This window comes from Labeo rohita, chromosome 8, assembly GCF_022985175.1.
Source record: "Labeo rohita strain BAU-BD-2019 chromosome 8, IGBB_LRoh.1.0, whole genome shotgun sequence".
Lineage (NCBI taxonomy): Eukaryota > Metazoa > Chordata > Actinopteri > Cypriniformes > Cyprinidae > Labeo > Labeo rohita.
The window spans coordinates 21,218,824-21,231,809 of NC_066876.1; the positions used below are offsets into that span (position 1 = coordinate 21,218,824).

At 38.4% G+C, this 12,986-nt stretch overlaps 1 protein-coding gene across 4 annotated transcripts in view; it reads left to right on the forward strand.

The window, feature by feature from the left end:
- Nucleotides 1-262: 262 nt before the first annotated feature.
- magixa (MAGI family member, X-linked a) overlaps nucleotides 263-12,986 on the forward strand; it is a 62,965-nt gene continuing 50,241 nt past the window's right edge. For all 4 annotated transcript variants that reach the window (XM_051116772.1, XM_051116775.1, XM_051116773.1 and 1 more), the window contains exons 1-3: nucleotides 263-589; nucleotides 8,902-9,191; nucleotides 12,061-12,177. In XM_051116772.1, coding sequence (XP_050972729.1) covers nucleotides 8,912-9,191; nucleotides 12,061-12,177 — 397 coding nt within the window. In that variant the 5' untranslated portion in view covers nucleotides 263-589; nucleotides 8,902-8,911. The remainder of the gene's footprint in view (nucleotides 590-8,901; nucleotides 9,192-12,060; nucleotides 12,178-12,986) is intronic.

Genomic DNA, 12,986 nt, shown 5'->3' on the forward strand with positions numbered 1-12,986 from the left:
GTGTCTCCAGAATAAACACATTTTATATCCCATACTTGCTTCAGACCGTTCGCATGCTTAATGAGAGGCATGCAGTCCTATTCATTATCAATTCAAATTCATCTTCTTGATTGAAGTATTTGGGTAAGGAGTCACAGCGCGTTCATGTATTCCCAGTCTCGCTCGGCGCTGTCCAATCACCTCCAACCATAGGCTGTTTCACACCGCGTTCCCTCCCCGTCCCTGCCTCCTCCTCCTCTCCTCCCCTCCGCTTGGCTGCCTTATCATCGCTTCCTTATTGCCAAACCTGCAAAGACAGGGCTGTACTGAATGCAGCGTAATTTTGACCCATGTTCCATTAGCTGAGCGGCCCTGAGGGCACGAGGCTTCCGCGCGGGACTGTAATGCTACACTGTCCTCCCTCTCCGGCCAGTTCATCCTCAGCAGCGGCAGCAGCGCAGAGCTATGGACCTGAAACCGTAGTGCTCTTCCAACACAGCATATCTGCAGTCACCTGCGACTCCAATAGGCAATCAATATTGATAGAGTATTGTTAAGGATTACAGCCATAAGGCAATACGTCGCGGGGGGGAAGGCTGGAATTATGAAGGTAGGCTATGTCACAGACCGCCGCATTACTGCTTGGCTGACCATCCGATACTACTGCCATATGCTTTTGTCCATTCATTTCTGTAGGTGTACCGCGCGAATTCCATTATGTCCTTGCGTGGCGAGGCGACTGATGCCAGGGGAGCCACTTTGCCTTTGCAGCATTTAACGCCGCGCTCTCTCTCCTTGTCAGCTGCTTTGTTTGTGTCAACTATCTCCACCACATCTTCCACCGCGATTCATTTCAACTCGGCATGTGCTACTCGTTTCTATCCTCAATAAAAGATGTTCGCGTAAAAGCGCCTCTCAGACAACAATAGCGGTACATTAGCGCGAACGCGTGAGTGAACTGTTTGGTCCACGTAGTAAAACAGCGGCCTCGCAACGTAAACCAGTCAGGTTTAAATGAATGTGGGGTGTTTTTTGTTTCTTTCTGGATGTGTGTGAGAGACACAGAAAGTGTAAAGTGTGTAATGCGAGAGCGAGCAGGTGCTGAGAAAATGTGTCAGACCAGTTGCGGCTCTCCGTGCTGTGGGTTTGCAGTGATGTGAGATGAGATGTGGCATTCATAGTCCACTCTGCTGGTAAATAATGACCATTGCAGTCATTGGCTAGCAGCATGCAGCCCCTCTCGGCACCATCATAACCCTCCACAGCGTTTATGGCCACACTCATACGCATATCAGTGTGTTTTATGAGGGTTGTGAGATCTCGGGCATGATATGAGGAGGAATGGTAGTTACATGTGCTTGTCCGCTGAGTATCTGTGAGGGAATTTGCCAGGGTATGTGTCATTCAGCAAACAATCCAATGTTAAACAGAATTAGAGTGAGATTTATTGCCAAGTGTGTTTACACAGGCACACACAATGATCTTGAAGCTTCCAGCAGACTAGAAAATAAAAATAAATAAAAATACAACTAGACAATAGAAAAAATCTGTACAGAGAAACAATTATGCAAGAGAATGTGAATAAGAAAGAAACTGAATATATTAAAAAAGAAAAAAATGCACATGACCCCAAAGGGGGTCATACATGTTTGGACGAGGATTATGATAAAACCACAAAAACATTTATTACTTGAAATAAATAACACTAACTGAAATAAAATGTCACAATGCTTTTTATTTAGTATGTACAAAAATAACTCAAGCTAAAACTGAAATAAAAATGAAATAAAAATATTAAAAACGATATAAACATATAAAAAAAAAAAACGAATGACATCCAAAACAAAAATGAAAATAGAAACTAAATTTAAAAACTACTATAAATTAAAATACTATTTAAAAATATAATAATAATAATAGTAGTAATGCTGTTCCCTAAATAAGTACAGTTCATCATCACATTCTCCTACTCAAATCTTTATTTGCATGACAAGTGAATGGAATGACACCTCAGGTTTACATTCCTAAAGCATTAGTAAACATCATATTCACGTTATCACAGCTCATTTTTATCCATTTTGAATATAATAAAGTATGTAAAAATGGCAATCAGTGACCACTTTACCGTGCTACTACTGCAGAACTGACTCCCTCCTTCACTCTATCTTTCCCCCAGGCAACACAGTTTCCATACCTCTCCTCTCCTGTCCTCTGCTCTCCCCGTTACATTTACTTGTTACTGTCGTAAAAGCTACTAGCATGAAGGTTACGGATTTAAATCAACAGCCAATAGTGTCGTTATGCAAATGGGTCTGCGCAGGTGTGCGTTGTGGGTATTCATATGTATGAGCATGTGTGCGAGTGCTGTAAAGTTTCATCTCTGGAATACATAGTGGATCTGCATGTGTTAATTTGCAGTGAAAAGACACTTTCAGTTTTAGAATCTGGTTATAAAAGCAACAAGCAGCTGGAATTGTTCCATTTGGTTTTGGGATTTGTAGTCCTAAACTAATGTGACTTGAGTCATGTTGGAGTAACATCTAGAGTGACCTCTTTTAACTGAAGAGGTTTGTTCTGAGTTCCAGATTGTTTGTTTTTATTGAGGAAGATTCCTTGACTGCTGATGTGGAGAAACAACAAACCCCATGGCTCTTCATCGCCCTGGACGCTTTAATAGTTCAGCACATAACAGCAGACTGATGTACCTGAGGCTCTTTACACAGTAGCGATCCGCAGTGTGATGCCGCAGAGAGATTTTAAACATGTCTCAGAGTGATTCGATATTATTGGGATCTGATTTGCGGAGGTTAGAGTTTTATTTGGCTGTACTTTTCCATCTGAAACAACTTCTGTAGACATTTTCTGCCTGAGTCAAGCTGGTCTGCTGCTTAAACCATGCAGTCTAAACTGATGGTTTTAGCTGGTTTAACATGGCCTGACCAGATGTAAAGTGCAGCAGACTCATTTGAAACCAGGCAGCAGACCAGAAAAGCTAAATAAGATGAACAAACCAAGTTAAGCTTTTTTTCCAGAGCGGAGTGTGATGATGTGTAGTCTTGTGTTTCTCTAATTTGGAGGCTCCAGTTAGTGTTCAGTTCTATAGTACAATGAGATCAAGACATCCCATACTCATTTGCTTCAGAGAGGAAATCGAATTTTATTCTTCTCTGATCTTCATTCTTCTTCCACAGTGTAAACAATAATTGACATTAAGGGTTGCTACATTAGATGTTGACAAAATCTCAAACCGCAGCGGATCCCACACTCTTGAAAATAGCGCTGCTTTAAAAGGATCTTCACAGCGATGCCATAGAAGAACCATTTTTGGTTCCACAAAGAACCATTTAGTCAAAGGTGCTTTAAAGAACTATCTCTTTCTTACCTTTTTTATAATCTGAAGAACCTTCTTTCACCACAAAGAACCTGTGAAACAGAAAGGTTCTTCAGATGTTAAAGGTTCATTATGGAACCATTTAGAAAAGAAAGGTTCTTCTATGGCATCGTGAAACACCTTTATTTTTAAGAGTGCAGAGCCATTCACAAAACTTTGATCTACGGCTCTCTTCTTGGCCCAGTGACATCTGGACCTTTAGTTTTCAATTAAACCTGTTCTCGATTTGGGCATGTTCATTGACTCACCTGAAGATCCAGTGGGATTTATCTTCTCTCTGCACTTCATCTTTGGTGGCACAGACTCCCTCAGAGTTAATGAGAATACCCAATGTATTCAGGCAGGGTTAGAGCTCTAACATTAGTTTGAAGTCACATTTTAAAAACTGAAAGTGAGGAGTTTTTCTACATTACACTTTTGCTCTACTGTAGCTTGTGTATTAATCCAGTTTATACTTAAAACTTTGTATTGTGGTACTTATACTGTTGTTCATTTACAGTACTGGTCAAGAGTTTAGAATAATAATGTTTTTGAGTCTCTTATCCTCACCAAGTTGGCATTTATTAAAAAAAAAAAAATCAGTAAAAACAGTAATAGAATGGAATATTAATACAATTAAAAGGAACAGTTCACCCAAAAATGAAAATTTGCTTATTTACTCACCCTCCAGGCAACCAAGGTGTATATGACTTCCTTCATTCAGATGAATCCAATGTGAGTTATATTAAAAATGATCCTGCCGCTTTTAAGCTTTAAAATGGCAATTGGTGGGTGTTTCTCTTCATCAGTCTAAAACAAGTGCAATAAAATGCATTCATCCCATTATAAAAAGTGCCTTACAGGCTCCGGGGGTGAATAAAGTCCTTCTGTAGCAAATCAATGCATTTCTGTAAGATAGATATATATATTCAAAACGTAAGAATCACTTTAATCTAGCTCGCGCCTGGCAGACGTACACGGAAGCGGGTGGATAACGTAGGATGATGGCGCATATGTCGCTCAAACGTGATGTGGAGATAGGTAAACACAGCACCGGTCGCAAATTAGAAGTTCAACACAAGGATTTGTAGAGAAAAATGTCGGTCGGAGGAGACTGGTTTTCCTTTGCTAAAGTAAGGAAACGTTGCTTCCTTTGCTCCTTTAAACAAACGTTGCTTTGTGCGAGACTCACTGGTGCATCCTACGTCATCTGCCTGGAGCTGACTAGTTGGTGCAAGCTAGATTAAAGTGATTCTTACGTTTTGAATATGGGTATTTTTCTTACAACATGCATTGATTCGCTGCAGGAGGCCTTTATTCACCCCCCAGAGCCATGTGAGCCACTTTTTATTATGGATGGATGCACTTTATTGGACTTCTTTCGGACTGATGAAGAGAAACACCCACCTATTGCCATGATAAAGCTTGGAAGTGGCAGGATCATTTTTAATATAACTCCAATTTGATTTGTCTGAAAGAAGGAAGTCATATACACCGAGAATGCCTGGAGGGTGAGTAAATAATGGGCTAATTAAAATTTTTGGGTGAACTATCCCTTTAAAAATAACTTTTCTATTTGAATATTTTTAGTGCTGTCAAACGATTAATCGTGAATAAATCGCATCCAAAATAAACGTTTTTGTTTACACAATATACGTACATGTACTGTGTATATTTATTACATATATATAAATACACACACATGCATGGATATATTTGAGAAAAATGTTATCTTTATATATTAAATATATTTACATCTTCAGAATATACATTGTATGTGTGTGTATTTATATATACATAATTAATATACACGGTATACCCACAAATACATAATGTAAACAAAAACTTTTATCTTGGATGCGATTAATCACGATGAATCGTTTGACAGCAGTCATTTTAAAATGTTCTGGAATTTTCAGCAGCCATTACTCCAGTCTTCAGTGTCACATGATCTTTCAAAAATCATTCTAATACGCTGATTTAGTGGTTAAAACATCTTTTGATCAAATAAATGCTGCCTCTGTGAACTAAAGAAACTTCTGAACAGCAGTTATGTCACTTCGGATGAAAGCATCTGCTAAATGAATAAATGTAAAACAGTCATGTTGCATCAAAGATTTCCTGATACTGTTTATGCAAATATAGTTGACTTAAAAACACACTGGCCGTGTGAATGACTTTGAAATGCGTCCGTTACACTGGAAGCATTAATTCTTTGCAGGCCTGTCTTAAATGCTCTTGAACGGTATGAAAAACACAAACAGTTCTTTTGTTTGGGGTTATGAGTTCTTTATTCATAAGTAGGATGGGGTGGCAGTTTTAGGCACCTTTCCAAAGTACTTAATCAATTATTCTCAACATCTCAGCAGCCCATGAAGACTCAGCATGCATATGTAATGCAGAGGATGCAAGCGGGATTTAATCAGAGAGGGAAAGGGCTTTAGATCTTGATAAAATACACAGATGTCACACAACAGTGATATACACGAAGAAACGTCCCTTTGGATGGGAGTGTATGTCTGTGACACATGAAACATCATCCCAGCGGGATGCCAGAAATGGCGAACAAAGTGGTAGACAAGATCCAGATGCATATTTAAAGCTAAGTTATACATTTATCTTGTATCCTAAGTGCTGAGTCTTATTTTACCTGCATGAGAGGTTTTCCGTATGCTCTCATATCACATTCACACTGTACTGTGTGTGTGCTCGAGTGAGGTGCGAACACACTGCGGCAGGTTGGATGGACTTTGATACCGGCCGTTTGAAGTGCTCATGCCACTGTTTGCTTTTAGTTTTTAAGGTGACTCGCTCTGCTATTTCTCCACAGCTCTAGGCAGAGTCAGTACAACCTGGAGTTATAACTTTCTCTCTCACTGTGAGGTAATGGAAAAGACCCGCAGCGCCAGAATGCACGGTCTCTCTCCTCCCCTCCCACAGTTTACTGCAATGGTGTTGCTGTAACTATGTAACTCTGTTAGTATTGTCCATTTAAAGCCTCAGCCACCCCCCCACCTCGCTGATGTATATCAGATGATGCATTAACTAGCGTGCGATCTTTGCACTGCAGGGCTGTAATCAGAAACGCTGAAGTGTGTTATGTAATTTGCGTTTTATTTTTGCGTGTGTTTTTGTGTATTTAGCTTCTGATCGATGTCTATAGAGACGATATGAGTCGCTATATGGCTAAGCAACAGGGACACACATGCGGAGAAAGAGAGAGGGCCTTCTGCAGCCAAACCTGATGCGTAATTTGGCAGATCCTCTAAGATACTGATTCGTTTGGTGTTTTTTTTTTTTTACTTCACCATCTTTACTGGAAAGCCCCATACGATTTTGCTGATAAAAACGTGTCAATTTACAGTAGCGGAATCGTTGACACCTGAAATAGATCTATGCATTTTTAATGAGCCTGTGTAAATTGTGTTTGTGGATGGAATCACCCCCCCACTGCGTTTTGACCATCTGTTTGCTTGTTTTGTTTCAATTTGGAGAGTCGTATCATGTGTTTAGCTTGTGGAATACCACTGGGACTCACATAAATGTATTTGTGAAGGCCTCTCATTTTGAGCCTGTTAGAAGAGTTTTGGGACATATATTGTCATTCTATATGTATTTGACTTTGTGCTGTGTTTTATCCATGGAATATGTCTTCAAATCTTCATGTAAAAAGCCATGTTGAGTTATGTTTTGTTCAGTTTGTACAGTACGTTATGTAGAGTACACTACTGTTTAAATGTTTGGTGTTGGTTTGATTTTTAAAAGAAGTCTTTTATGCTCATTAAGTCTGCATTTATTGTATCAAAATCCAGTAAAAACAGAAATATTGTCAAATATTATTACAATTTAAGTTTATAATATATTTTAATAAATTCATGGAAACTTTTTTTTTAACATTCTTTAATGAATGGAAATTTCAAAAGAACAGTATTTATATTTGAAGTGGATATATTTACTGTCACCTTTGATTAATTTAATGTGTTTAAAAGTACTAATTTAAAAAAAAGAAAAAAAATCTTGGTTGCAATTTATTTTACATTATGTGTACATACATGTACTTACATTGTACCTACCTAAGAAAGTTCTGGTAATACAAGGTAACTGCACGTCCTGATATTGCTGAGTTAGATGTGTTCCTGGGTCAACATATTTTGTTGACCCTGGAACAACATTTAAATCCAAAAATTTAATCTTGACCACATCCCTACACCTAAACCTAACCTTACCCATAAGTAATCCGTAAAATCAGAGGAAATGGTAGATGAATGACACTGATGTACAAGCACCAAACACAGATTGTAAGCCTAAACTTCACAAAAACTATAAACTGTTTTTTCAAATCTGAAAATCTGTTAATCACAATGTTGTTCCAGGGTCAACAAAGATGTTGATCCAGGAACATGTTGCACTTGGTAAAATCAGGTTCTGCCAAGGTAACTACATGGGGTAGGATAGGTTTAGGGGTAGGTTCAGGGTTAGTACCTAGTTATAACCTAGTTATTGTAATTACTATAATAATAAGTACATTGTATGTACACAAGGAACAGGACTGTGACATAAAGTGCTACCAAAATCTTAATGGTCCGAACTTTTGAACAGTAGAATAGCTTAAATGCCTATTTTGTTACGTAAAGGAGAAGTCCACTTCCAGAACAACAATTTACAAATAATTTACTCACCCCCTTGTCATCCAAGATGTTCATGTCTTTCTGTCTTCAGTCATAAAGAAATTACGGTTTTTGAGGAAAGCATTTCAAGATTTTTCTGCATATAATGGACTTCATTGTTCCCCGAATTTGAACTTCCAAAATGCAGTTTAAATGCAGCTTCAAAGGGCTCTAAATGATCTCAGCCGAGGAAGAAGGGTCTTATCTAGCGAAACGATCTGTCATTTTTTTTTTGAAAAAAAAAAAAAAATTGTATACTTTAAGCACAAAAGCTCGTGTAGCACAGGCTCTGGGATGCGCATCCACGGGTCGTTCTTGAACGATTTGTTCATTTTGAACGAATCTTTAATGTGACTCGGGATGTAAATTGTTCGTCTCGGGGGAGTAAATTATTTGTAAATTGTTGTTCTGGAAGTAGACTTCTCCTGTAAGGCTGTCACTATAACAAATAAACCAATATTATGGCATTCATAATATGAGACATACTGTACTGTAGAAGCGTTTGAGGCTCCAAAACGATCTGAAATGATTCATATTCAATTAACCTATTTCAAAAACAATAGATTGGTTACCCTAAATATTTTTGTGCAAAGACCTTGATTTGTAGGCAACTCTGCAGAACTTTAAAGCTAGTCTAAGGTGGTCTTCTGACCTATCCAAGATGATCTTCAGTTGGTTAGCTGGGTGGTTAGCTGGTCTCACAGTCTGACTAGCTGAAAAGTGCCTAAAACCAGCCAAATGACCATCCTGACCAAGCTGGGAGACCAGCTAAGACGAACAAACCATCTTAGGCTGGCTGGTTTAAGGTGTTTTTTTTAGCAGGGAAATCTTTAAATTTTGCAGAACATGTTTGAACAGTGTTTTTCCTCTTTCTTTTTCTTTCAGCGCTGTCAACATGTCTAAGGCCACTGTTAAGAAGCTGCACTGGCGCTCGAAAGTGCAGGAGAGCTTCGTCCCTCTGGGCGGAGCCTCGGGAGAGCTGGGTGTGGCCATTGGAGGTGGTGCAGATTATGGAGAGTTCCCATTTGTCACAGCAGCACCTGGAGGAGGAGCCACTGTTGGTGACATCATCCTAGAGATCGGCGGTACACCTGTCCTGGGATTGACCTTGGGAGATGTGAGAGGGGTTCTGAACTCATGTCCACATCCCATTCGGATCAAAACTGTATCACCAGGTACTCTATTTATCAATAAAAGCAATACAACTATGGGTTGGAGAATAGCAGCTTCGTGCACTGATCCAATTCTTAATTTGCATTAGATTAGAAATGGTAAATATAAAGAAAATTCTTTTGAACAAGATTGTCAAAGTAGAAGATGATAATAATATTAAAAAGTGTTTCTTAAACAGCAAATTAGCATACTAAAATGATTTCTGAAGGATCATGTGACACTGAAGACTGGAGTAATGATGCTGAAAATTTAGCTTTGATCACAGGAATAAATTACATTTTAAAATGTATCAAAATAGAAATTGCATTGTGTGCTATATTTCTTATGAATGCACGAGTTCAGCTTTTAAACAAATTCTAAACTGATTCAACGAAAAATCTGACTAATCTAAAAAAACGATCCATTCATGAATCAAACATTGGTATTTCTCTCATGAACAAGGAGAGCTAAGATGGATGTCAAGATTTTCATTTAATATTGACTTTAATTTCAATCATAAAGCTTTTTTTATTGCTTCAGAACACTTGTAATGTAGTAGAAAAGTGGTATGGACTACTTTTATGGTATATTAATAGTGCTTTTTTGTTTTTTGGACATTGTTTTAACGCCATTTTGGCTTCAGTCCTTATTTCCTTTCATTATATTGGGGATTGGTCAGAATATTCTTTAGAAATGTACTTTTTGTTTTCCTCCGAAGTTAGAAAACTAATTTGAAGGTTGAGAAAATCACAGTGAACATAGGGGATATCAGTAATTTTCCAGTTCATGGGTCACCTCTGCCTGGGGTTAAACCTGTGACCTTTTCGTTACTAGACCAGGTCTTTCCTGACAAAGCTGCCACACACCTTATCATGTTATTTTGGGAGATTTTATCTGCATCTTGTTACACTTATTAAATTAAATTATTGGGTTTTGCTAGAGCTTTATACCTACTGACAATATATAGCCTTGAGTAGTTCACAGTGTTGACATCTCACCCGTTAGTGTCATTCTGCCCGAGGATTGTATTATCCTAATCTAACCTGCCTGATTACGTCAGTTCAGAATGCTCCATGGGGATTTGATTTACTATATTCATGTCTAGCTTCTACACAAGTGTTAAGAATTTTTAGTTGCTCTTGACACCACATTCGAATGCGTAATGAAGGCATTTGATTCTTCCTGATCTGTCAACACAAGGTTGTGAGCTAACAAGAATGTCAAACGATTTCTTATGTGAGAAGAAGCTTTTTTATTCATTAAATCATACAACAAAACTATCACTGAAAGGTTTTTGCTGCTTGGTTTAGTACTGATAGATTTGTTTGGACATAGAAATAGTTATTTATGGAAATAACAAAGTGAAAAATACTGCTAAATTGAGGATACACTACCGTTTAAAAGTTTGCAGTCAGTAGGAAGTTATTATACAGTAAGGACATTTATAATGTCACAAAGGATTTCTAATGAATGTTCTTTTAAACATTCTGTTCATCAATATTGATAATAAGAGCACCAAAGCAGCATATCAGACATTATTTCTAAGCGATCATGTGACATACTGTTTGATCAAAGAATAGCAGCCTTGGAGACCATAGAGACTTTTTAAAAAACAATAAAATGCTTTCTGCCCCCTTTTTGAATGGTAGTGTACATTTACACCATGTTTACACGTGCATTAACGCATTACAACCAGGTGTGATCCAACTAAGCTATTTTATTTTATTATTTTTTTTTTTTTTATTATTATTATTTGATGATCTGTCCACCACTTAGAAGTGGAAAATTCTGAGTGATGTAACAAAACTCAATCAGACAAGTTTCTGAATTAGAAGCATAAAACGCATATTGCATAATGTTATCTTTCCTCATTGAACTTCAGGGGTTTTCCAAATGTTTCGGATCTTCCCTAATCTATTTCTCTACCTGTAAAATGTTTAACTCAATGGTTTTTGGTCCAATGAGTTTCTGATGATACGCAGATTTCTGACAAAATGTAGTATTGCTGTTGTGATTAGTTTAAACCAAAACTCAGATTACTCTTACTTTCTTGAATTACACAGTATTTTACACAGTATTTTTCTTAATAACATCATGTAAAAAGATCCTGATGTGCAGTATCTATGCCAGGTCTCCACCTTCCCACAGTTCAGTGTCAGACATTAAGTGGATGTGATATCCTGTGCGCTATTACTTAACCTCTCCGGAACTCTCTGCCCTGGTCGGCCCGATTGATCGCTGTCAGCGTGGGGGGTGGAGCACGGCATCGACGAGTATCGAGGCGGGCAATCCCCTTCCACACTGTATAAAGACCATCAATATTCTGTGTGAAAGGAAGCTGGCTGTCATCTAAGGTCATAACGCACTTTAAAAAATGAATATATCAGCAGGAAATGACTCATCCTACCTTTCCCATGAGTCCTTGAGGAGTCCATGTGTTGAGATTGTGTGCGGAAAGGACCACCGGATTATATTAAGTGCAAAAATCAATATAGAGAAGGCGAGCAGGGAGGATAGGTCCTCGTTAGGTGCTCCGCAGTGCTTGTTTGTGACAACAGCATACTGACCTTAGAGACTTCTGCAGTTGCAGTGCAGTCTTAGTGTGCTTGTGAGGTCTGAAGTGTTACTGTGGTAACCTGGGGTGTATGGTATTAGAGGACTGAATTCAGGGCGAGAGACCGTTTTACCCTTATTAGTTTTAAGGTGTATTTCAATTTGTTTATTTTTAGAACAGCATCTTTGACAGTTTTACTTTGCCAATTCACCTTTTTCTCATATTTCCATGGTGACAGCAGTATTCTATTTGTGAGTTTGGCAACAGTGCTGTTATTAAAAAGTGCTTTTAGATGTCTCATCTCATTCTTGCTCATGTGTTCTGTTTGTAATCTGTAGGCTCAACTCTCTGTAAGGATCTGAGACTTTACCTGAGCAAGTGTTTTACACCCGGATCCATGGATAGCCAACTCCAACAGGTCATACGAGAGAACCTCTACCTGCGCGCTGTGCCCTGTGAGTGACTGACACACACCTACATAATGCAGGAATACTGGGGTTTTTAAAGGAATAGTTCACCCAAAAACTCTCCCTCAAGCCATCCTAGGTGTATATGACTTTCTTGTTTTAGACAAATACAGTTGGTGTTATTAAAAAATGTCCTGGTTCTACCAAGCTTTATAATGGCAGTGAATGGGTGTTAAGATTTTGAAGCAAAATAAAGTGCATAAATTCAGTATAAAAAGTGCTCCACACAGCTTGGGGGGAGGGGAATAATAAAGGCTTTCAGAAGTGATTGATGCATTTGTGTAAGAAAAATACCCATATTTAAAACTTTATAAGCTGTAATCTCTAGCTTCTACATCCTACGTCATGCACTGGAAAGCCACTCTTGTAAACGACAGTTAGTGGAAGCTAGAGATTATGGTTTGTAAAGTTGTAAATGTGGATGTTTTTTGTACACAAATACATCGACTTACTTCATAAGGCCTTTATTAACCTCCTGAAGCTGCGCAGAGCACTTTATATGATGGATGGATGCACATTCATGGACTTCAAAATCTCAACAGCCATTCACTGCCATTATAAAGTTTGGAAGAGCCAGGAAATTTTTTTAATATAACTCCTTTTGTAATCGTCTGAAAGAAGAAAGTCATATACAGTATACATATACATCCAAAATGTTCTGGTGTTGCTAGAGGAGGAGTACGGTGAGAAGTGCCTGGTTCCCACAGCGACGTTCAGTGGTAGTAAAGCTCTTATATAGGGATGTATGAGTGCTGAAGGTGTGGGAGTTGTGCTTTATCAGTGCTGTCATGAATTCA